This window comes from Pelobates fuscus, chromosome 10, assembly GCF_036172605.1.
Source record: "Pelobates fuscus isolate aPelFus1 chromosome 10, aPelFus1.pri, whole genome shotgun sequence".
NCBI lineage: Eukaryota > Metazoa > Chordata > Amphibia > Anura > Pelobatidae > Pelobates > Pelobates fuscus.
The window spans coordinates 12,267,775-12,293,976 of NC_086326.1; the positions used below are offsets into that span (position 1 = coordinate 12,267,775).

A 26,202-nucleotide genomic window follows, 5' to 3' on the forward strand; every position below is an offset into this window, starting at 1 on the left:
CATGCTGTGCCCCCCCTTGCCTCCCCCCCCAAATGCCAGCAACCTGCTGGCCATGGGTTTAAATTATATTCCCTCGGGCTGTAACAGTCTGTCACAGCCCGAGGGAATGCGGGAGAGAGGAGCTGGAGCGGTGCTGGGGTCTGTCTATGGCCGGAGAGAGCATTGACAGGCTCCCCGGCACAGGCCCCGCCCCCCCATGAAGCCCCACCTCCCGCAAATAAGCCCTGCCCCCGCCGTTAAGCAGCAGCCCATGCTGCTGCTGCTGCAAAGGCCAGAAGATGGCTGACCCCCAGCAACAGGTAGGTTTGGTGTGTGTGTGTCTGTGTCTGTCTGTCTGCTAGTGAGGAAGCTTGTGTGTGTGTCTGTGTATGGACTCAGCAGTCTGTGTGTGTGTGTGTCTGGACTCAGCAGTCTGTGTGTGTGTCTGTGTATGGACTCAGCAGTCTGTGTGTGTGTGTGTGTGTCTGGACTCAGCAGTCTGTGTGTGTGTGTGTGTGTGTATGGACTCAGCAGTCTGTGTGTGTGTGTGTGTGTATGGACTCAGCAGTCTGTGTGTGTGTGTGTGTGTGTGTATGGACTCAGCAGTCTGTGTGTGTGTGTGTGTATGGTCTCAACAGTCTGTGTGCGTGTGTGTGTATGGACGCAGCAGTCTGTGTGGCTTATTTGCCTCCTGCAAATAAGTCCCGCCCCCGCCGTTAAGCAGCAGCCCATGCTGCTGCTGCTGCAAAGGCCAGAAGATGGCTGACCCCCAGCAACAGGTAGGCTTGGTGTGTGTGTGTCTGTGTCTGTCTGTCTGCTAGTGAGGAAGCTTGTGTGTGTGTCTGTGTATGGACTCATCAGTCTGTGTGTGTGTGTGTGTGTCTGGACTCAGCAGTCTGTGTGTGTGTCTGTGTATGGACTCAGCAGTCTGTGTGTGTGTGTCTGGACTCAGCAGTCTGTGTGTGTGTGTGTGTGTGTGTGTGTGTATGGACTCAGCAGTCTGTGTGTGTGTGTGTGTGTGTGTGTATGGACTCAGCAGTCTGTGTGTCTGTATGTGTATGAACTCAGCAGTCTGTGTGTGTGTGTGTGTGTGTATGGACTCAGCAGTCTCTGTGTGTGTGTGTGTGTGTGTGTATGGTCTCAACAGCCTGTGTGTGTGTGTGTGTGTATGGACTCAGCAGTCTTTGTGTGGGGCTTATTTGCCTCACACAAATAAGCCCCGCCCCCGCCATTAAGCAGCAGCCCATGCTGCTGCTGCTGCAAAGGCCAGAAGATGGCTGACCCCCAGCAACAGGTAGGCTTGGTGTGTGTGTGTCTGTGTCTGTCTGTCTGCTAGTGAGGAAGCTTGTGTGCGTGTCTGTGTATGGACTCAGCAGTCTGTGTGTGTGTGTCTGGACTCAGCAGTCTGTGTGTGTGTCTGTGTATGGACTCAGCAGTCTGTGTGTGTGTGTCTGGACTCAGCAGTCTGTGTGTGTGTGTGTATGGACTCAGCAGTCTGTGTGTGTGTGTGTGTGTGTGTGTGTATGGAATCAGCAGTCTGTGTGTCTGTATGTGTATGGACTCAGCAGTCTGTGTGTGTGTGTGTGTAGGGACTCAGCAGTCTGTGTGTGTGTGTGTGTGTGTGTGTGTGGTCTCAACAGTCTGTGTGTGTGTGTGTGTGTGTGGACTCAGCAGTCTGTGTGTGTGTGTGTATGGACTCAGCAGTCTGTGTGTGTATGGACTCAGCAGTCTGTGTGTCTGTATGTGTATGGACTCAGCAGTCTGTGTGTGTGTGTGTATGGATTCAGCAGTCTGTGTGTGTGTGTGTGTGTGTGTGTGTATGGACTCAGCAGTCTGTGTGTGTGTGTGTGTGTGTGTGTGTATTGTCTCAGCAGTCTGTGTGTGTGTGTGTGTGTGTGTGTATGGACTCAGCAGGCTGTGTGTGTGTGTGTGTGTGTATGGACTCAGCAGTCTGTGTGTGTGTGTATGGACTCAGCAGTCTGTGTGTGTGTATGGACTCAGCAGTCTGTGTGTGTGTATGGACTCAGCAGCAGGGCCGCCATCAGGGCATGACAACCATAACGGTCATGGGCCCGGCTGTCCTGGGAAGACGAGCCCCACATTCATTATGTGCACACACATATATATATTTATATATATATATATATATATATATATATATATATATATATATATATATATATATATATAAATAAAAAATATACAAACCAGTGCACTCGCTTATTAACTAAACAGAGATTTTAAATCCTAAATAGTACTATTTAAACACCTCACCTGAAAAATAATGGGAGGATGGTTACATTACACGATCACACATGGCATAAGCCTGTCAACTGCATCAATTAAACAGTGATTTCACATTCTAAATAGTACTACTTAAAAACACCTCACCTAGATAAAAAATAATGGGGGTTTGGTTACATTATATGATCATACATTGCATAAGCCTGCCAACTGCATCAAAGTACCCCATTCTTGGCAGGTCCTACACTACCACCTAATGCTTGCCCTTATGAGATTAATCCACTTACTTGGGAAATACTTCCTTCCTGGGACTCTCTGCAAGTCAAGGTTAAATAGGATCCTGGAACGAGACACCTTACCTTGTCTATATATATATATCTATATATAGCGATTTTCGCTATATATATGTGCACAGAGATCCCCCTGCTACCTGTACAATGAAGAGGGGGCCCAGCAGCACACTCTGTCCTCCTTTCCAGCTGCTCTCTGTCTATCTTTCCTGCGCCCTGTGGCCACCAGAGCGTTGCCACGGGTTACTATGGCATGCTCCGCACAGCACGCAGGCCTGTCTCGCGAGAGTTAGTCAGAGAGGAGCTGGAAAGGAAGACAGTGTGTGCTGCTGGGACCCCTCTTCAATGTACCGCGGCTGGCTCCCTCCACCATGCCACTGGACAAACAAGGAATGCAAACTCCCCCCTCCCTGGCACGTTAAGAACCAGGGAGGGGGGAATAAAATTGAAATATACACAAATAAAAAAAAAAAATACTCCCCTCCCCCCTATTTTACACACACACGCTGAATCCTTACAAGCACGCACTCTGCACTACACACACACACTACATTCACTAAACACACTCTGCACTACACACACACACTACATTCACTAAACACACTTTGCACTACACACACAAACTACATTTACTATACACACGTTTCACTCACTACACACTACATTTACTAAACACGCTCTGCACTACACACACACACACTACATTCACTAAACACACTTTGCACTACACACAAACACACACACACTGCATTCACTATACACAAGTTGCTCTCACTACAAACATACTACATGCTCTATACACACTACATTCACTATACACACTACATCCACTACAAACACACACACTCTGAATTCACTATACACACCTACATTCACTACACACACACTCTGCATCTAATGCATGCATACAAAGATTACATACATTACACAAAACGTACAATCTGAATCCACTATACACACTGCATCCATGACACACATACCGCATCCACTACACACATTCTACATCCACTATACACACTGCATCCATGACACACATTCTACATCCACTATACACACACTTCATCCTTGTGGGCGGACTCGGGGCTGGCCCCGGGGGGCCAGATCTTGAGCTGTGTCAGGGGCCCTAAAATTTCTCATGACATCCCTGCTCAGCAGTCTGTGTGTGTGTGCAAGGACTCTGCAGTCTGTGTGTGTGTGTGTGTGTGTGTCTGTGTGTGTGTGTATGGACTCAGCAGTCTCTGTGTGTGTGTATGGACTCAGCAGTCTGTGTGTGTGTTTGTGTGTGTGTATATGGACTCAGCAGTCTCTGTGTGTGTGTGTGTGTATGAACTCAGCAGTCTGTGTGTGTGTATGTATGGACTCAGCAGTCTCTGCGTGTGTATGGACTCAGCAGTATGTGTGTCTGTGGGTGTATGGACTCAGCAGTCTGTGTGTGTGTGTGTGTGTGTATGGACTCAGCAGTCTGTGTGTGCGTGTGCGTGTGTGTAAGGACTCAGCAGTGTGTATGTGTGTGTGTGGACTCAGCAGTCTATGTGTGTGTATGGACTCAGCAGTCTGTGTGTCTGTGTGTGTATTGACTCAGCAGCCTGTGTGTCTGTGTGTATGGACTCAGCAGTCTGTGTGTGTGTGTGTGTGTGTGTGGAATCAGCAGAATGTGTGTGTGTATGGGCTCAGCAGTCTGTGTGTGTGTGTCTGTGTGTGTGTATGGACTCAGCAGTCTGTATGTGTGTATGGACTCAGCAGTCTGTGTGTGTATGGACTCAGCAGTCTGCGTGTGTGTATGGACTCAGCAGTCTGTGTGTGTGTATGGACTCAGCAGTCTGTGTGTGTGTATGGACTCAGCAGTCTGTATGTATGTGTGTGTGTGTGTGTGTGTATGGACTCAGCAGTCTGTGTGTACGTGTATAAATTAGCCTGTGTGCATTCAGCAACGTCTGTGTGCATTCAGGAATCTGTGTGTGTGTGTGTGTGTGTGTGTATGTGTTCAGCAGTCTCTCTCTGTTCAGTGTGTACGTGTATAAATTAGCCTGTGTGCATTCAGCAACGTCTGTGTGCATTCAGCAGTCTGTGTGTGTGTGTCTGTGTGTGTGTATGGACTCAGCAGTCTGTATGTGTGTATGGACTCAGCAGTCTGTGTGTGTATGGACTCAGCAGTCTGCGTGTGTGTATGGACTCAGCAGTCTGTGTGTGTGTTTGTGTGTGTGTATATGGACTCAGCAGTCTCTGTGTGTGTGTGTGTGTATGAACTCAGCAGTCTGTGTGTGTGTATGTATGGACTCAGCAGTCTCTGCGTGTGTATGGACTCAGCAGTATGTGTGTCTGTGGGTGTATGGACTCAGCAGTCTGTGTGTGTGTGTGTGTGTGTGTATGGACTCAGCAGTCTGTGTGTGTGTGTGCGTGTGTGTAAGGACTCAGCAGTGTGTATGTGTGTGTGTGGACTCAGCAGTCTATGTGTGTGTATGGACTCAGCAGTCTGTGTGTCTGTGTGTGTATTGACTCAGCAGCCTGTGTGTCTGTGTGTATGGACTCAGCAGTCTGTGTGTGTGTGTGTGTGTGTGTGGAATCAGCAGAATGTGTGTGTGTATGGGCTCAGCAGTCTGTGTGTGTGTGTCTGTGTGTGTGTATGGACTCAGCAGTCTGTATGTGTGTATGGACTCAGCAGTCTGTGTGTGTATGGACTCAGCAGTCTGCGTGTGTGTATGGACTCAGCAGTCTGTGTGTGTGTATGGACTCAGCAGTCTGTGTGTGTGTATGGACTCAGCAGTCTGTATGTCTGTGTGTGTGTGTGTGTGTATGGACTCAGCAGTCTGTGTGTACGTGTATAAATTAGCCTGTGTGCATTCAGCAACGTATGTGTGCATTCATGAATCTGTGTGTGTGTGTGTGTGTGTATGTGTTCAGCAGTCTCTCTCTGTTCAGTGTGTACGTGTATAAATTAGCCTGTGTGCATTCAGCAACGTCTGTGTGCATTCAGCAGTCTGTGTGTGTGTGTCTGTGTGTGTGTATGGACTCAGCAGTCTGTATGTGTGTATGGACTCAGCAGTCTGTGTGTGTATGGACTCAGCAGTCTGCGTGTGTGTATGGACTCAGCAGTCTGTGTGTGTGTATGGACTCAGCAGTCTGTGTGTGTGTATGGACTCAGCAGTCTGTATGTCTGTGTGTGTGTGTGTGTGTATGGACTCAGCAGTCTGTGTGTACGTGTATAAATTAGCCTGTGTGCATTCAGCAACGTCTGTGTGCATTCAGGAATCTGTGTGTGTGTGTGTGTACTGTGTGTATGTACTCAGCAGTCTATCAATAATAAAAAAAAAAAAATTCCTGTGAATTGTTGTGTAGGAAGGGCCCCAGTGCACTGCTTTGCCCGGGGGCCCTCAACACTGTTAAGATGGTACTGCTTGTGTGTGTCAGTGAGCTTCTATTTAGTGAGCATGTGTGTGTCAGTGATCTTGTCTTTAGTGAGCTTGTGTGTGTCCCTGAACTTCTTTGTAGTGAGCCTTGTGTTTATACAAGTGAGTTTGTCTGTAGTAAGCTTCTGTGTGAGTCATAGAGTTTTGTCTGTCAGTAACCGTATTTGCGCATGTCAGTGAGCTTGTGTGCTTACAGTACAATATATACATATTGACTTGTAGAAATGGCATACATTTTTTTCCAGGGCTGCTTTGGATTCTCAGTTTGGCTCTGCCAGCGAGTGCGCTTTACCACTGAATCATCTGTGTGAGCTGCCGCACACTTTAGCCCTGTTACACGCGTCTGGGAGCTGCTGTTGACAGGTACTAGTAGTCTAGAGATTGGGACATGGGGTATATGCTCAGCTATCTGTATAATACTATAGTGCTGTTCTCTGTATAATACAGATCTGTGTGTGTATAATATCCCGGGATAGTCAGTGTTCCTGTATAGTGCTGCTCTCTGTCTTGGGATATTATACACAAACAGACCTGTATTATACAGAGAGCAGCACTATACGGGGAGCACTGACTGTCCTGGGATATTATACACACAGCCATGTATTATACAGAGAGCAGCACTATACAGGGAGCACTGACTGTCCCAATTTATTATACACACAACCCTGTATTATACAGAGAGCAGCACTATACAGGGAGCACTGACTGTCCCAATTTATTATACACACAACCCTGTATTATACAGAGAGCACTGACTGTCCAGGGATATTATATACAGACAGTAATTGATAGCTGTGCTGCAAAATGTCCTTGGATTTTTTTTTTCAAATGTTGCCAACTATGGCACTGTATCAAAGGAAATGTGTTTGGTTTTTAATAATCTCTGGTGGAAAATAATGAATCCTCCACCAGCGATTATAAAAAAACAAAAAACAACACATTGTGTCAGAGGCAGGGCTTAACATGCGGCAGGGGCAAACTGCGGCGAGGGCGGGGTTGAATGTGCCCCCCTACTTTTGTCCCTGGCCCACCCTGTGCCCCCCCCTAAAAATGAATCCTAGAGACACCACTGTGCCTGTCTAGACAATTCATTTGATTAACAAGCATTTGATTCATTCAAAGCAACTAAAAATCTCCAGGTGCTTATCTGAGGCTTAGGGGGCATCTTGGCTTGGTGAAAGAAGAGGCAAAAAGTCAAATATTCCTATTTGCAGTTTTAAAATCTATCATTGTAACAAAATGCTATGTATGAATAGAATGGTCACTTTATTCTCAGTTAGTGTCTAGTGTCTATAGGCGGGGTTGGCAATGTTTGCACATTAAACATATACATTTAGATAGTTCCAACTTGAATGCCCCATATGGCTAGCATATATTATGATTAGCATATATCTGTTTCTAAGAAAGGACTGGAAACATTAAAGAGACACTACAGTTTTGTATTCCTAGCACTATGGGTTTACTAAATATATATATATTGTAACTAAGAATTATTTACGCTCAGTTTTCACTTATGAAGATCTTGCAGGCAATATGTATTTGTTGGTGCCACAATATCGATTGTGGAATAGGAAAAGGGATAGGAAAAGGGATAGGAAAAGCAAATTAAATAATTAGATGTAGTTTAGTTAGAGTTCAATTAGATGGTGAGTGTGATATATTGTTTTGCACTTCCACTCTCATCATGTTCATGTCTATATTTGATGAAAGTCAATCAGTAATATTTCTTGATGCAGTTTTCTCTTACCTAAAACTGTAACATAAGCTCTCACAGAATCATTAATTGTGTTCTCAGGCACCTTCAATGAGATATCTTCCCTTCCCAGATCTAAAATTTAAAAACAGATTAGTGCAAGGTTTGGATTGTTTTACATTAACCTTTTAATGACCAAACCTATGATATATTTGGGGGAACACTTAAAGGGACACTATAGTAACCAGAACAACTACAGCTTAATGTAGTAATTCTGGTGTCTATAGCCTATCCCTGTAGACTTGGAAATGTAAATGCTGTCTTTTCAGAGAAAATGCAATCTTAACATTGCAGCCTAGTTACACATCTAGTGGCAGTCACTCAGATGACTGCTAGAGATGCTTTCTTGTCCAATGTGCAGCATTGCCGTTCACAGTCTCCACACTCTGCATGGAGACGCTGAACGCTTGCTAAAGAGATGCCTTGACTCAAAGCATCTCAATGAGGAGATGCTGATTAGCACAGCCAATCCGATGGGATTTCGATCATCAAGATCATCAAGTCTCCCAGCCATGGAGGCAAAGACAGGTAGGCCAGCCACAGCGAGACCGGTGTGGTGTGGGAAAAAAGATGAGTTTAAACACCTTTTCACTCCACAGAGAATGGTGGCCACACCAGCACTATAGTGTCAGGAATACATGTTTAATTCCTGACACTATAGTGTTCCTTTAAGAGCTAAATAGTTGATTTATTGTAAAATAAATAAAAAAAAATAAAAATATGCCATTTTATAGTTATCTATAATAGGAATTAGTCGTGACATGTCATAGTACAGTATCATGTTTTTTTTTGTTTGTGTTTTTTGGTAAGTATAGATATTTTAATCCTGATAATAGTAGATACAAAGAAAACTGGCACACAAAATACATATTTTTTTATAAAGATTCCAAATGCAGTACGAGATCAGATATTGGATATTTAGAAAACTATGAAAATTATTTTAATACTTCATAATGCTTTTGAGATATGCCCTTCAAAATCACACTGGCTGGGAAACTTGATTTGATTTAATAATAAAAGTACTGGAATTCCACTAATACCTATAATATATTATGTTAATATATATATATATATATATATATATTTGTGCTCGGAATTTAATATGTAATGGATAGTGTCAGAGATAAAAGATGGTTGTGGTGTGCCGAAACCAACGTCCGAGTGGGCCTGTAAATAAAAGAGGGCCCACCAAGGAGAATTGTATGTACTAAGGGTGTCGGTGGGTGGGGAACACTTGAACTTGAACGTCAGAGGTGAGTAGGGGCTGGGTGTTTAAGTAGGGAACTTACTCCTCCCACAAATTCAGGCCTAATGGTCTTTCTACTTGTGCTCGGAATTTAATATGTAATGGATAGTGTCAGAGATAAAAGTTGGTTGTGGTGTGCCGAAACCAACGTCCGAGTGGGCCTGTAAATAAAAGAGGGCAAAGAGAAGTTCGAAAAAAACACACTTTATTGCATTTGATTACATAACTAAGTTCCTGAAGGCTTGGCGAAGTTCTCTTTCTGGTCGTGGAATATACGTGTTGTAAATGGAGGACTTCCAGCGGCCCAGTCTCTTTATGATGTGGACCGGGGTGTTAGTACTAGAAGCTGCTGAAGCGGCTCCTATACGGAAGGAATGCCCAGAGAATGAAGTTGGGTTGTAACCCAATTTTTCCAGTAAGTTTCTTACATGTGTGGTAAATTTTGCTGTGGTGAGTGGGTGTCCTTGTAGTTGTAATAGTGGTGAGTCTGGTAGGTGTATGCTATAAGCTGACCGTAATGTGTCCAGTGTCTTGACTGGACACCAAGCATTGTCTGTTGGAAAGAGAGGAATGATGGTGGGGTGTAGAGACTGATTTGTTTTGGTAGATGGGATTGTGAGAATGTAATAGTCGTCTATTTTTGTGAGTTGTGAGGTTTTTAGGCTGTGAGTGGTATCCCCTTGACAAACGACAGTAAATTCCCTAGGTCTTAGGAACCCATAAAAAGCCAAATAGATTGCAGATTTGATCACCAGGTTTGTGTTGGGATCAAACGGGGATTCGTCGAGGAGGTTGCTTAGTAATCTAAAGATAGGCCCATCTATAGGTAGTCTGGTGGTAATAGATGGAACCAATACTTTAGAGATCCCCTTTAAGATTTTCTTTATGGGATATGATGATAAAAAGGGGGTGTTGTTAGGGAAATTTGTGAGGCTATGGTGCTGCACCCCGTGAGGTATAATTTAATGGTGTTGTGTGAAAGTTTTAAATGTAAATGGCAAAAGGAGGAAAAAGCCACCATGGTTTGGTTTGAGAAATCGCCCTGTAATCCGAATTCAGCAGTAAATTTATTGAAAATGTTAAGTGCCCTAGTGTAGGTGATTGCAGTGCTTGGTGATGGTGCTTGGTGTGTGAGTGTCCTGGCGTGGTGCATAAGTGTGTTTAGTCCAAGAGTAGTTCGTGAAAATTCGGTGTTCTGGATGGTTGATGGTGGGCTGACAGGAGTGCCTGGAAAACACCTGAAATTGAGATCGAGATAAAGCGTCAGCAGCCGTGTTGTGAATACCCGGGATGTGAAGGCAAATTAGGTGGAACTGGACGGTTGCTGCCAACCAGGTCAGCTTGCGAATCAGCCGCATGATGGTAAGAGAGGATGAGTGTCCTTTATTGATGATATCGCAAGCTGACGAGCTGTCGGAATAACACTTTACTGCCTTGCCGGACCAGAGGTGACCCCAAGTGTGTGCGGCTGCCACAATGGGGTAAATCTCAAACAGAGCTGAAGTTTCTCTAAACCCCGGCAAGGCATCCATCTCAGCTGGCCAGTGACCCCTAAACCAGTGATTACCAAATATAGCTGCAAACCCCGTGTTGGCAGGGAGAGGAGTGCAGGGAGAGGAGTCTGCAAATGCAGGGAGAGGAGTCTGAGAGGGGAGGGATAAACATGGAGATACCGCTCCATAGGGATAAAAACTGCCCCCACATGAGTAGGTCAGCTTTGGCGTGCTGGTCCAACGAAATTGGGCAGTCATCCGGTACTCCGTGAAGCAGGAAAAGGAGCCTGGACACGAAAGATCTGCCCTGCGGAACGATGCGCATCGCAAAATTCAGGGACCCCAATAGGGACTGAAGTTCTTTCCGGGTGCATACATCGCTCCGCAGGAACATGTCTATTTCCCCTCTCAGGCGGACAAGTTTTTCAGTGGGAAGGCTGGCGCGGAAGGTAGCAGAATCTAGCTCTATGTCCAGAAAAGTGAGTTTAGTGGTGGGGCCAATTGTTTTGGCGGGAGACAAAGGTACCCGAGGGTGGTGAAAAGTGCTGAGGTGCTGAGGATATCGGTGGGTGTGCGTGTGCTTGGTTCTATGATGAGGAAGTCATCCAAGTAGTGAATGACTGTGTGACACCTAATAATGTTCAGAAGCAGCCAGCATAGCGTTTCCACGAAAATATCAAAGAGTTTGGGGCTGCTTCTGGAACCGAAAGTGAGACGCGTGGAAAAATAGTACCTGTTTCACCATTTAACACCGTGCAAGTGCCAAAGTGATGGGTGCATGGGCAGCAGTTTGAAAGTGTTGATAATGTCTGTTTTGCTAAGCCAAGCGTTGCTGCCAGTTGACATGATGGATTGTATGGCGTCGTCTATTTTAACGTATTGTAGTGAAAATTCGTGTGCGGGGATGAGTGCGTTGATGCTAGGAACAAAAGAGGAGTGCGGTGCAGATAAATCGATAATCATACGTTTTTTATTAGAATACTTGTGTACAGCTATACCGATAGGGTAAGTGCGCCAGGAGGAAAACGGTGAGGAGGTAAAGGGGCCGATCATGAACCCTTGAGTGATTTCAGTGGAGAGGAGAAGATCCGTGGCCTCTGGGTCTAGACAGGCTGATAGGAGATTAGGGCATTCCAGTATCCCTGGGGGGATGGCTACGAGACCCGTGAAAAAAACCCTGAGTAAACCCTGTTATTAGGTACTCCACCAGATGTTTGCTTGGATGGTCTTTAAGGTAAAAGGCCAGGTTGTCGATATTAACATCGGTTAGTCATTTGTTAGGGGACAACCTGGCCGGACACATGGTCTTCGTGTGTGCCCTGAAACAGATGGAGCAGATGTGCAGCAATCTACAAGCGCTAAAGCTGCAGGAACCTGCATTGAAGTTGTTGCACACCTTTGTTGCACACCTGCGCCTTCCCCAAAAAGGAGATGGGCCTCCCCAGTTTGTCCCTCTGGCCGCCTTCCTGTTTAAGGTGAGGAGTGGAAGAGGATTGAGGGGTGGTAGAGGGGGTGGCTGGGTCAGCCATAGAAGGGCACAAATCAGCCAAGTGGGTTGAGGAATTGCATATAGCGCAGGACGGGGGCCTCAGACCAGCAAAATGGCGACAGAATAGTTCCGTATCCGTCTGACACCAGTTAATTCTGACATTAAACTGTTTCAGATGGGTCGCCGCTTTCGCTGATATCGATTTGTGATAATCGTAGAAAGATGAGCCCCTGTACTTAACGCCCAAATCCACCACTTTATGGAGATAGAGGTCCAGTTCCTCTCTCCTGTGGGGATATACCGATAACATCTTGGTATATCCCAAAGGCCAACACGAAATTGGGGATAGACAACTTTTTGTTGAGCCTTGGGTCTCTGGTTTTTAGGACCACTGAGATGTCACCAAAATTATAAGCCCTGTTCTCCAGTATGTCTTGGGAGGCAATAAGTAATGACACCAGACACACGTCCTTCCCATCTAGGATTTCTTTCCTAATGGAGTCTGGGACGGAGTGAGCTGGTGACACAAAAGGCGACAGTACTGGAGCAGGAGCTGGAGGGGGAAGTGTAGGTACGGGTGTTGGTGCCATAAATACAGCCGGGATTGGGGCTATAGGAACAGGGAGGTTACCTGGGGAGGCTATGGCACTTTCCACCTTGCTTAACCTGCTGTTTAGGGTCTGCAGGTTGGCCAGGATTGCCGCAAGGGTGTCCTGGGTAGCAATGCCAGCGCCAGAAACTTGGCTTTGAGAGCTTGTGCCTGGCCTAGACTCTGGGGCTTGGTTGGTTAACAGTCTGTATAATTCCGCCTTTCGGGCTGTAGCCGGAAAGGGGATGCCCCTGAGCCTAAGTTCGGCAGTGATTTTAGGTATTGTCCATGCTCTCAAAGAATAAGGGGTAGAAATTGCGAGAGAAACTCCTGGGGACTCTGGTCTGATAGGGGTTGATATCATATCCTCATCAGGTACCTCGTCCGGTACCTCGTCCATGGGAGATGTGTCTTGTGACATTCTAGAAATGAATTAAATGAGTTGGTTTTAGTAGGGGCGTCTGAGAAAACTATTTCAAGGGGTAGGAATAGCTTATATGAACTGGACTGTAGGATTATTGCCGAAGCGAAAAACTTAACTTAGACTAGTGACGGTTGAGGCCCTGCTAATGCCAAGTGGCGGTGAGAGGCTCTATCTATGATTTGGGCGAAGTGGATTATGTTGCCACGGATGTGGTGGCGGGATGTTGGCCTCTCGGTGACATTTAAAAGGTTTCAAACGTGTGGCCGTGACGAGTGAGGCCCTGACTACGGCCCTGTAGGAGGGCGAATGAGGCGATTAACTATGATTTGGGCGTAGGGCCGTACCTCCGTGTTGAGGTTTGGGAGATGATTTGTAAATGCCTCGGTGAGCTAGGTCTGGCGTTCAGACCCTGTGAGCCAGTTCACGTAACAACTATGGGGTAATTGGCGTTTTATGTGCTGGTAGGATACTAACCTTGATAGAGATTATACCCGTGGACCTGTTTCTTCAAGTGTATGAGAGAGAGGTCCAGTGGTTCGTGATGTCGTAGCAGAGCCTAAGGGGTTTGAGACAGATGTAGATCTGCATGAGCGTGGCGAAAGGGTGCCATATGAGTTAATGGGGGGGCATGGACCGTGAAGTCTGTCTGTGGCCTTTTCATGGGAAACTGAAGTACTATATTGAAGATTTAAAGAACACTATACCTGGATAAGGTTCAACTATCATGGATTCCTCCGAATTTAGACGGGCAAGTTGTTGATGCTATCGTAGTAGAACCTAAGGGTTTGAGACAGATGTAAATCTGAGTGGGCGTAACGTATGAGCGCAGAGTGAGTTGACAAGTGTAACTTGTTGGCTGCCTGAGTTACCTCAAACAGAGAATAAAAGTAAAAAATAAATACTATACCTGGATTAAAGGACAAGAAGCAGGGTTTGAAATATAGAATGAGCGAACGGTTGGTACTAGCGTAGAAAGGAAACTGGATTAAGGATAAGAACACCAGTTTTTTATTGCAATTTTGCCGTACTGTGTGGCAAAGTGCGATCTGTGGAGATCAAAGAGATTTATTTTTAACAGGGCAGAGATTATTTTGCACGTTTAAGGCATAGTAAAATTTTATGTAAATAGTAATTAATAGCAGGGAAGCTGTATGTTATACAGAATAACAGTAAGTACCATAAAAAAACACTAGGTGGCGATGTCAGTCCAATAAACTAGGTATGTGAACTGCTACACAAAATATATTGAAAAAGTATGAATTAACGTTTGTAATACATATGTAATGCATAATATGGAAAACTGGCAAAACTGGCAAGACTTTCTTTCCCCCACATAGTAAAAGCATGGCTTCTTATAACAGTATGAGTTTTAATTTCCATATATGTATACCCCTGGCATTAAATAAAGTTTTTCGGATATTAAGACCGTGAGGGGGTGAGGGGGGGAAGGGTGTAGAACCCCCCAGATGGGTGTTTGAAAGAGACCGTGGCGTGAGGGGAGCGTGGGTGGTCCCCGGTAAGATTTTTCTGTCATTTAGTGTTCTGGCCCCCTGCTGAACCACCGAGCGATGTGGAGGGGACCGGAAATGAGAGGACTCACGATTAGGCAGCAGGTTAGGAAGCAGAACACGGGGGATTCTGCCGGACCGCCGGTAGCACTGAGCAGGACCGCCGGTAGCACTGAGCAGGACCGCCGGTTGCACTGAGCAGGACCGCCGGTAGCATGGAGGATTCAGCCGTACAGCTGATACAGGGGACGTCCGGACCGGACATGACGCAAACGTGAAGACTCGCGAACCGGAAGTAGAACAAGGAACACTTGAACTTGGACGTCAGAGGTGAGTAGGGGCTGTGGGTGTTTAAGTAGGGGACTTACTCCTCCCACAAATTCAGGCCTAATGGCCTTTCTACATATATATATATATATATACCAAGAGTTGAAAATATGCTTGGTTAAATATTAATAGACAATAGACCAGTAGACAAGAGTAGCAACAGATAGATTTATAAAGCATAAAATTAAGGTGACTTTCTTCTCTTTATTTCATATATACATTTATAATGACTTACCTTCACCTTTGTTATTGCAGATCAGGGAGCTGTGAGATTTTTCCTCTAGAATGCCTCCAGGCTGAGATAATAAATAAACCGTTAAAAAAAAAAAAAGAAAAACTAAATAATAACTTTTGTCTTATTAATTATCATTTGAAAAAACACAATCTAATTTAGAGTAAATGAAAAGACTTATGTATCTAATAATTATGTTTGCAAGATAGCGGTTGCAATAAACTGACCTTTACAAGAAGTGGTTTAATCACAATGTCGATGCTCCCCTGTTTAGGAACAATAGGCAGCTCATTATCACATAAATCTTGGGTATCTACAGCTTCTGTCCGGACAGTTATATTCACTTCTCCTAATAAAGAGGACAGGAAAATAAGAGCTAGTTTTGGTTCCATGTGCAATGAGACTGACCCAACGTGGGAAAAAAAGGAGAGCTTTAGGTTTATTCTCACCCAGTTTTTTGGCTTTCAGGTTCCAATAGAAGGTTTTACTTGTATCTGCACCCAGACAGCTAGTACGCTGACAGTCCATACAGGGATCCTCATCTAACTCCTCAGATTGCTCTAGTGAAATTTTCACCTGTAGAAGAAACAATATTTAATGGTAATTATTTGCTGATATTACCCAAGGCGATCATATCTTGGCCTCTGCATACATTATGTCAACATTTCAAGTCACCAATAAAGAATTATTTACTTTTTTAAAGTAAAAAAAAGAGATGTCCCGAACAGCTCGCCGGGAACTATTCGCCAGCGAACATAGCTTGTTCGCGGTCGCCGCGGCGGGCAAACATATGCGATGTTCGGTCCGCCCCCTATTCGTCATCATTGAGTAAACTTTGACCCTGTACCTCACAGTCAGCAGACACATTCCAGTCAATTAGCAGCAGACCCTCCCTCCCAGACCCTCCCACCTCCATGATGAATAGGGGCGGACCGAACATCGCATATGTTTGCCCACCGCGGCGACCGCGAACCAGCTATGTTCAACGGCGAATAGTGATATGCTCCTAGTAGATTGAGCACACCGGGTCCCACGCCCGCGCCACTTAACTGACTCTACACCAAGAGACGTGCTCATCTGCATAAACTATTTTAACAGTAAACAGTAAACAGTAAAGAGCACATCCTCCGTGAAAGCAGGAACGAAAGCAAGCCGCACGCAGTCCATCTGTTCACCGACCTGTCTGCAGCCACACTCCGACGACGGAAATAATTTGCTCCAATAACCGATGTTCTCCGCACAAATGGCATACGATACAGATGGAGATTCCCCACCAAATTATTAACACTCAAAGAAGGTAGCTTTAAAGCCATTTTGTCACTGGAAGACAGTCTCAGGAAGCTAAGATCATGGGGCATCAACACGCAAGAAAACCCCAAAACAGATAATACACGAGCAGGGAGACTCCGACTAGAGTGGATGAAGTCACCCACCAAATGCTAAAACCAGCCGCTGATCTAGGGAGAAAACCCGCAAGTATTCTGAGCCTGATGGCTCACAGCACCATCTCATGTTGCCTAGGCCTCCGGGCCCTCATGAACTCGTTAGTTGAGGATGCTCTCCTCCAACATATTGTATATGAGCTAATTTAACACTAGAGGCAGTGAGTCGAGCCCTGGGCGTTACCCTTATACGGACTTTACCTGCTACACGTAAACCCGTGTAACCCTTTCTGTCCAAATATACACCGACAAAAACAAAGCCCAATAGCCACACGCACTGGAACTGGCCGTTCCTAACCCCATGGTGCACTACCCATGCACCATATTCCCCTTTTGGGAATCATGTATATATTTCTTCCCTATGTTCACACCTGACCCAAACCTGACCCTCCCCGTCCAAGTTTTGAAACCCCTTACAAGACCACTCTTCAACACTAAATGCCGATCACACACACCAAACGCCAATGCCAAAATTTCAAAGAGCACTCCAACTTACCCTAAAATTCATAAAAACACGCTCCATTAACGTTCGCGGACTAAATACGCCACACAATAGAAGAGTCCTAGTGGACTCAGCGAAAAGGGATAAAATAGACATCCTATGCATTCAAGAGACTCATTTTGTCCACAACCATACACCTGAATTTGCGCTTAAGGACTACCCGACCCAGTATCACTCATCCCACACATCCAAAGCCAGAGGAGTATCCATACTTCTACATAACTCCCTCACCTTCGAACTATTACAAATTAAAAAAGATACACAAGGGAGATACATTATTCTACATTGCACTATTAACAACAACACATACAGATTAGTTACAATCTATGGCACGAACTCCAATCAGCGTAATTTCCTACATCCAAGGTACCAACACCACAAATGCCCTATTTGATATTTTGATGTGCGGAGATTTAAACCATATATTACACCCCAAACTGGACACGACGGTGCCTCCACAAACCCGAAGACATACATCTCTTACATCCAAATGCAAAGCGCTGACCAAATTACTTATGGAATATGATATATACGACGCTTGGAGAACTAAACACCCCAATGACCAAGAATACACCTATTTCTCCCCAATGCACAAGACACACTTGAGGATAGATGATGCGTTAGTGGCCCGGACACTTCTACCCTCCATACCGACCTGTCTGCAGCCACACTCCGACGAAGGAAATAATCTCCTATATATCTCCAATATATAGGAGATATAATCTGGATGAATCATGCCCCAATAGACAGGGAGGGCTGGCAGCCTTAGGCCTGGGGGGCAAAACCAGTCAAGTGGCCCATTGCGCCACCAAATCAGTTCACCATCCATGCCCACCTTTTCCTGGTTTTATAACGGATATTGATGTTATGCTAATCAGTAGCTCTTTGCCATACCCACTCCTTCACGGCTCTGACTTTCAATGTTGTCAGAGCACAGGCTGAGAATCTCTGAGCCTGTGCTCTGACTCACTAACTGAGCGCTGGAACCACGAGGGAGAGGATATGATCTGACTGCACCTACTGCTGGTGCGCACCACTGGACCACCAGCGAATCGTTTAAATTAAATATGCTGGTGTACCCAACTTGTGAGCTGTGTTGGCCGCCGGGTGCCTCTGTTGTCATGGCACCCTGCGTGACCGCACAGCTTGCCCACCCCAACGGCTGGCCCTGCTGACACACACTGACGTTACTACTTAGACATCCCTCAATATTAATACAGACATCAGAGTAAACACCAATAAACTGTGGAAACAGAGCTGATCCCCCCAAATTTATAAAGGTTTGCTTAGAGGATTTATTGTAAGATTAAATCATGCCTCCTCCTCTCTCTCCCCCATGCGCTGCTCTGTAGGCTGGGAGGAAGTGAAGAGTAATCATAGTCTCCCAGCACAACGCCACCTGTGGCTGCATGGGGAACAGCTGTTTAATGTAATGCTTGCAGGACGGCCAGCTGCCGCAGAACCTCTTTATTTCCGTCTCTGCAAAGGGCTCGAGGCACTGCTTGTTGTGAGTGTGAGCCACTGTAAATTAGGGGCAGAGGGCAGAGGGCAATTGCACTGCAGTCAAGATGGGTCTGGGCAGGAGGAGAGTGCAGTGCAATCAGTGAACTCCCCTCCTGTGGGTCACCAGTAGACTGGTGCACCTGCCCAGGATCAGAGCCGGTGCAAGGATTTTTGCCGCCCTAGACAAAATATAAATTTGCCGCCCCCCCATGTGACATCACAATGCCCCACCCATATGATCTGCCATATGAACTAACGCCAGTGCTGCACACAGTGTGTGTTTACATTAAAAAGCCTGCAGGGACCAGCTATAGACACCACAACCACTTCATTAAGCTATAGTGTCCCTTTAATGTGAGGTAAATTATAGATTAGTGTCACTAATAATATACTAGATTGCCTACTTACAATTAGATGAGGATGATGATGAGCTGCAGTTTGGCTCCACTGGTCTGGTGTAGAACAGGATCTCTGGAGGCTGTTTGCAACTGTGGTCACAAAATTCAATGTTCTGGGAGAATTAGAAGCAGCTCCATTTTTGGGGGGCCTCTTACACAGCTCAAGGTCTGGGCCCCAGGGCCTGACGGTGGGTATGCCCATAAGGCCCACTCATAAGTCCACTTATATGTTCCACCCACCCATGAGTTCGCTCACAGGGAGTGGAGTGTGTAGGGGATGTGTTATGAGTTATTGTAGAGGATCTAATATGTGTGCTTATGGTATGTAGTTTATAGGGATACCAGTTTGTGCAGGTGATGCAGTGTGTTTGTGTGTAGTGGAATCAGTGTGTATTTGTGTATAAGGGATGTATTATGTGTTTCTGGTTGTGTGTAAGGGATGCATTGTGTGAATCTGTGTTTGTATGCATTAGGGATGCAAGGTGTGTGTCTGTATGTGTGTGCATTGAGTGTAAGAGATGCATTGTGTTTCTGTGTGTATGTAAGAAAAGCAGTGTGTGTGTGTGTTTGCATTGTCTGTTTCTGTGTATGTGTGCAAAGGATGCATTGTCTTTGTGTGGGGGTTGCATTGTGTGTGTGTGTAATGGATGCATTGTGTGTTTCTCTGTGTGTAAGGGAAGCATGTTGTGTTTCTGTGTATGTATAGGGATGCATTGTGTGTTTCTGTGTATGTATAGGGATGCATTGTGTGTGTGTGTGTGTGTGCGCATAGTGTGAAAGAGCTCCCTGTCTTGCCCCCTGTCTTATAGAGCTGTCCCTTCTGTCCCTTAGAGCTTCTTAACCCTCCTACTTCTTCTTACGCCCCCTTCTTCTTCTTACCCCCTCTTCTTCTTCTTCTTCTTCTTCTTCTTCTTCTTACTCCCCCTTCTTCTTACTCCCCCTTCTTCTTCTTACTTCCCCCTCTCCTTCTTACTCCCCACTCTTCTTCTTACTCCCCCTTCTTCTTATCTCCCCTCCTTCTTATTCCCCCCCCCCTCGTCTTCCCCCCTTTTTCTTATCTCCCCTCCTTCTTACTCCCCCTCCCCCTCTCCCTCTTCTTACCCCCCTCCCTCTCTTCTTCTTACTCCCCCCTCCCTCTCTTCTTACCCCCCTCCCCTCTTCTTACCCCCCTCCCCTCTTCTTACCCCCCTCCCCTCTTACTCCCCCCTCCCCTCTTACTCCCCCCTCCCATCTTACTCCCCCCTCCCCTCTTACTCTCCCCACCCCATCTTCTTACTCCCCCCTCCCCTCTTCTTACTCCCCCCTCCCTCTCCCTACTCCCCCTCCCTCTTCTTACTCTCCCCCCCTCTTACTCCCCCCTCACTCCCCCTCTCCTCTTACTCTCCCCCCTCCCCTCCTCTTACTCCCCCTCCCCTCTTACTCCCCCTCCCCTCTTACTCCCCCTCACTCTCCCCCTCTTCTTACTCTCCCCCCTCCCCTCTTCTTACTCCCCCCTCTTCTTATTGCCCCCTCCCCTCTTCTTATTCCCCCACCTCCCCTCTTACTCCCACCTCCCCTCTTCTTACTCCCCCTCCCCTCTTCTTACTCCCCACCTCCCTCTCCACCTCCCCACCTCCCTCTCCACCTCCCCTCTAACTCCCCCTCCCCTCTTACTCTCCACCTCCACTCTTCTTACTCCCCACCCCTTCTTCTTACTCCCCCCTCCCCTCTTCTTACTCCCCCTCCCTCTCCTCTTCTTACTCCCCCTCCCTCTCCTCTTCTTACTCCCCCTCCCCCTCCCTCTCCTTACTCCCCCTCCCTCTCCCCTCTTCTTACTCTCCCCCTCCCCTCCTCTTACTCTCCCCCTCCCCTCCTCTTACTCCCCCCTCCCCTCTTACTCCCCCCTCCCTCTCCCCCTCTTATTACTCCCCCCTCCCCTCTTCTTACTCCCCCTCCCTCTCCTCTTCTTACTCCCCCTCCCTCTCCTCTTCTTACTCCCCCTCCCTCTCCTCTTCTTACTCCCCCTCCCCCTCCCTCTCCTTACTCCCCCTCCCTCTCCCCCTCTTCTTACTCTCCCCCTCCCCTCCTCTTACTCTCCCCCTCCCCTCCTCTTACTCTCCCCCTCCCCTCCTCTTACTCTCCCCCCTCCCCTCCTCTTACTCCCCCTCCCTTTCCCCCTATTCTTACTCCCCCCCCCTCTTCTTACCCCCCCCTCTTCTTATTCCCCCCTCCCCTCTTCTTATTCCCCCACCTCCCCTCTTACTCCCCCCTCCCCTCTTCTTATTCCCCCACCTCCCCTCTTACTCCCCCCTCCCCTCTTCTTATTCCCCCCTCCCTCTTCTTATTCCCCCCTCCCTCTTCTTATTCCCCCCCACCTCCCCTCTTACTCCCCCCTCCCCTCTTCTTATTCCCCCCTCCCCTCTTCTTATTCACTCCCCCCTCCCCTCTTCTTATTCCCCCCTCCCCTCTTCTTATTCCCCCCTCCCCTCTTCTTATCCCCCCTCTCCCCTCTTCTTATTCCCCCCTCTTCTTATTCCCCCCTTTCCCCTCTTCTTATTCCCCCCTTCCCTCTTCTTACCCCCCTCCCTTCTTCTTACCCCCCTCCCTTCTTCTTACCCCCCTCCCTTCTTCTTACCCCCTCCCCTGTAGCGTGGCCGAGCTGGTCTCCGGTCCGCGGTCCCGGCCGGAGTGATAGGAAGGTGCACGCTCAGTGTGCACTTCCTGTCAGTCCGGCCGGTTACAGGAAACAGAAACTCTGCGCGGAACAGGAGTTTCTGTTTCCTGTAACCGGCCGGACTGACAGGAAGCGCACACTCAGTGTGCACCTTCCTATCACTCCGGCCGGTACCGCGGACTGGAGACCAGCTCAGCCACGCTACAGGGGAAGGAGGGAGGGAAAAGCTGCTGCAGCCGTCTGAGCGCTTTTTACAGAGCGCTCGGCGGCTGCAGCATTTAAAGGGCCGGCCCGCCGCGGCCGGTCCTAAAAGAATTTCGGGCGGCCTGGGGGGCAATTGCCTCCCTGCTCCCCGGCCCAGCCCGCCCCTGCCAATAGACCTAACCCTAACGGATAGCTTCCTACACAGGGGCAAAACCCAGTGGCGTCTGCCTGACTGCCTACTAAACAACTACGACTTTAAAACATCATTACAATCAGAAATCACCTCTTACTTCAACACAAACGACACACAAGACGTCTCCTCCGTGACAGTGTGGCAGGCACATAAGGCAGTTCTGAGAGGCCTAGCTATAAGCAAGGCAGCCTACATTAAACGGACAGCACAACAAGAATATAACACACTCCTTAAGACATTGCGAGATCAAACAAATGGGCAACTACTCAAACCAACAGAGACAGGATTAAACGCTATATCACAAACTAACAAGAAACTCAATGAGTATCTACTAGCCAAAACAACGTCCACACTACAAAGACTCCGCACACACACGAACTGTCAGGGCAACAAAGCGAGCAAAGCTTTAGCCTCTCTCCTATGTCACAAACAAAGCAAATCTAAAATCCCATATCTAAACATGCCAGATGGCACAAAAATCTTTGATCCGCAAGCAATCAATAATACCATGGCAATGTACTACACATCGTTATACAATCTAAAAAATGACTCCAATACGCACCAACCGACAAGTAAAGAAATACAAGCATTCCTCTTGCAATCTACACTCCCCACACTAACTACGAGCCAGCAAGATACTCTACAAGCCACGATTACACTAACAGAGCTTACAGAAGCTATCAAGGCCCTCCCGTCGGGGAAATCCCCGGGCCCCGATGGATTCACGAATACTTACTATAAAACCTATTCCAATACCCTGGGCCCACACCTACTCAAAGCATTAAACCACATCATAGACACAGGAACTATGGCACCAGAAATGCTCTTAGCTCATATTGCAACAATACCGAAACCCGGAAAACCACCGACTACACCTCAAAACATGAGACCCATATCCCTGCTAAATACGGACACAAAACTCCTAGCAAAAATGTATGCAAATAGAGTATCACGCATGCTCCCTTTACTGATACACGAAGATCAAGTGGGGTTTGTTACGGGCAGGCAGGGGGCAGACGGCACAAGGAAGCTACTCATTTTCCTGTATAGCGCTCGGTGGGGGGGGAGGCCCAGTGCATTTCTGTCGCTTGACGCTGAAAAAGGTTTTGATAGACTGCACTGGAGCTTCCTCGCGACTGTCCTCGCAAAATTTTATTTTCCCCCGAGATTCATGTCCCTAGAATCAGCATTGTACTCCGAGTGCCAGGGTAGCAAACAGTGGTTTTCAATCCACAGAGTTCCCAATCACAAATGGAACCAGACAAGGCTGCCCCCTATCCCCCCTCCTTTATGTTTTGGCACTAGAGCCTCTGGCACACCTCATACGAAATGACCCGCATGTACAGGGAATTAAAGTGGGAAAAACACAAGATCACGATGTTTGCAGACGACATAGTGCTATCGTTTACAAACCCACACACATCACTGCCACACATCACAACCCACTTATTAGCATAAAGCGCCTGCTCATAGTATAAACTGAACATAACCAAGCAATGCACCTCTTCCTGCCAGACAAGTTACTTTGCACTTTAAAAACTGCATACGCGTACCAATGGGACAATAATAGTCTCACATTTCTAGGTATAGACTTCCCAACCAATCCTCAACTCCTCTTCCAAGCCAATTATGATGTGATGGCCAAGGAAATCAAACAGCGGTTATTTACCTGGAAAGGAAAGTATATATCCTGGCTTGGCCGCATAGCGGCCATAAAAATGATTCTCCTTCCCAAATTACAGTATTTGTTCCGCACTTTACCCATCGTGCTTCCACCAATTTATCTGAAAAATATACAAAAGACTTTCAGTGACTACATTTGAAACTACAAAAAACCTATAGTAGCAGCTACAAGCAGCTACAATTCTCCACAGATCATTCAACATAGCCCAAGTACTACATGGCATCGCAACTAAACCCATTAATTTCCGCACATCAGCTTAAAACCCAGCTATGGGAACTTATGCGGTTCCCACACCACCTCAGATCCAAATACAACCACATGCTACCTACCACATCCCTAACACTCTCTATGTGGGACGTACACCGAATAAAAACAGAGAAGGGATCTCTATATCACCGGTAACCCCTCTTACTGCAGTCGTGATCCTTCTCCCCACCTTCTATGCGGCAATATGGACCGCATGCGGGATCTCCCGGGTACAACAATTATTAGATGGCCGAAATATACACTCATTCCTACACCTCCAAACTACATTTGGACTGTCCAAATCTGCCTTCCTCTTTTACCTCCAAATAAAATCTTGGCTCATAAAGCAAATGTCCATAACAACTACCGAAACAGACAAGACGACAAACTCCCATACACCGAAAATCACAGACCTCTGTACTCAACAAAAGACTCCCACTAAAATCTTTTCATCACTATATGCACTCATTACAAGACAACCTCACACTGGGAAACCCTCTTTTGTTAAAGCATGAGAGTCAGACTTCAAAGCGACACTGGACCAAACACAGTGGTCCAAAATTTACCTGGCAAACAAGACACTTACCCTATGCACTACACATATAGAGTTAACCAGGAAGAGCCTCTACCGATGGTATATGGATCCTACTAGGCTCAAACACATGAACCCTGACAAGTCAGATCTGTGCTGGAGATGTAAATCAGCACCGGGTACTATGTACCACATATGGTGGACGTGCCTAAAAATCACAAGATTCTGGGAAACAGTGGGGAAACTAATAAAGGATTCAGCAGATGTAGCAATAACATTACGCCCGGCGATCTACCTATTACAACTCCTCCCAATAGACATAACAAAAGCTGCAAAATACCTCTCCTATCATATCATAGTAGCAGCTCTTTCTACAATCAGCAGAGCCTGGCTCTCTGAGGCCTCTCCAGACATAAATCTATGCATCCAAACGATACAAAACACTAAGACATACGAAATTATGGCTAGACTAACTAGACCCCCCAAAACGTTTTGGAGAGAAGCCTGGAGGCTCTGGCAATCAGGCCTGATTGACAGAGGGGAAATAAAAGCCCCCCAGAACACCCACTCCTCACCCTGACACCTGAGGAACAACACTTTCTAGGACACATATATTCCTAAGCATACCTCAACACGTAACTTCACGGCATAAGAAGACAAAAATATCCTTTCCCCCCCCCCCCCTTACCCCAACCACCCTATGTTATTTCCCCTCCCCCCAAGTTCATATTCATGTCTAGCACAATGAGAAGACTAAAAAGAGAGGTTACACCACCACTTAGGTTTTAAGACAAAACAATGGGTTAAGATCGGCACATAAGAAACAACGCACAAAGTAAATGTGTAAAGATGCAAATAAGAATGCGCAAATTGAAGGTTATGTGCAATCCATTCACTTGTCATACCCAATTGAAAACTGCAAAACCTTGTATTGTACAATCAACTTTAAAAAATTGGTACTTTTTGGAAAACGCGTGTATCCAATGCTTTTAACAATTACCGTCTCTCTTCTGTAACCATTTTTATTTATTTGAAATATGAAAACCAATAAAAGAAAAGTAAATAAAAATAAAAAACCTTCTTCTTCATAAAAGCGTATCAATTAAACTGTTAATAGCTTACGACTGATTCCTCTCTTGCAACTCTCATTAGTCTAATACTACCCTTACCTTTTGTGTCACTTTACCCCACTCCCTCTAGCATGTAAGCTCATTGAGCAGGGCCCTCAACCCCTCTGTTCCTGTGTGTCCAACTTGTCTGGTTACAACTACATGTCTGTTCGTCCACCCACTGTAAAGCGCTGCGGAATTTGTTGGCGCTATATAAATAATAACATAATAATATAAATATTAACATAATATTATAATAATATTTATAGATACTTAGCATTTGATGTCACTTGGATACTCCTGCTCTGATCGATTGATGTTTTGTGGATGTTTTCTTATTTACATTTTTTGTTAATGAAACATGTCAAATTATTGAGTCAATGTAGTAGTTTTATTGAGAAAGCACGGCAAACACAGCAACATTTTGATTTCCACTGAGATATTTGTCAAGCTAACACCAAAGTGTACAACCCCCAAATATATAGTGTATAATGATCAATCAATAAAAAAAACAAAGATTCCATACATATATAATTGACAATAAAGTGCAAAAGAATTCAACAATACACTATATTTATTTATACAATAGATAACTCTGCATGCATTTAAGTCCAGTCTCACAATAAATGTAAAAAATAAGCAGTTTTGCATGTACTAAACCTCAATTGTGCTTTAGAAAGATAAATGAGTAAATAAATAAATACATTTCCTTAATTAAACTTCAGGGTATCTAACCCCAGTAATTAATTAATAAT

At 46.0% G+C, this 26,202-nt stretch overlaps 1 protein-coding gene across 1 annotated transcript in view; it reads right to left on the minus strand.

Annotated features, from left to right (window-relative positions):
- Positions 1-26,202, minus strand: part of LOC134575464 (alpha-2-macroglobulin-like) — a 248,467-nt gene that overhangs the window by 60,682 nt on the left and 161,583 nt on the right. The window contains exons 20-23 of the mRNA XM_063434757.1: positions 15,431-15,557; positions 15,209-15,330; positions 14,985-15,045; positions 7,668-7,748 (exon numbers count right to left, since the gene is read on the minus strand). Coding sequence (XP_063290827.1) covers positions 7,668-7,748; positions 14,985-15,045; positions 15,209-15,330; positions 15,431-15,557 — 391 coding nt within the window. The remainder of the gene's footprint in view (positions 1-7,667; positions 7,749-14,984; positions 15,046-15,208; positions 15,331-15,430; positions 15,558-26,202) is intronic.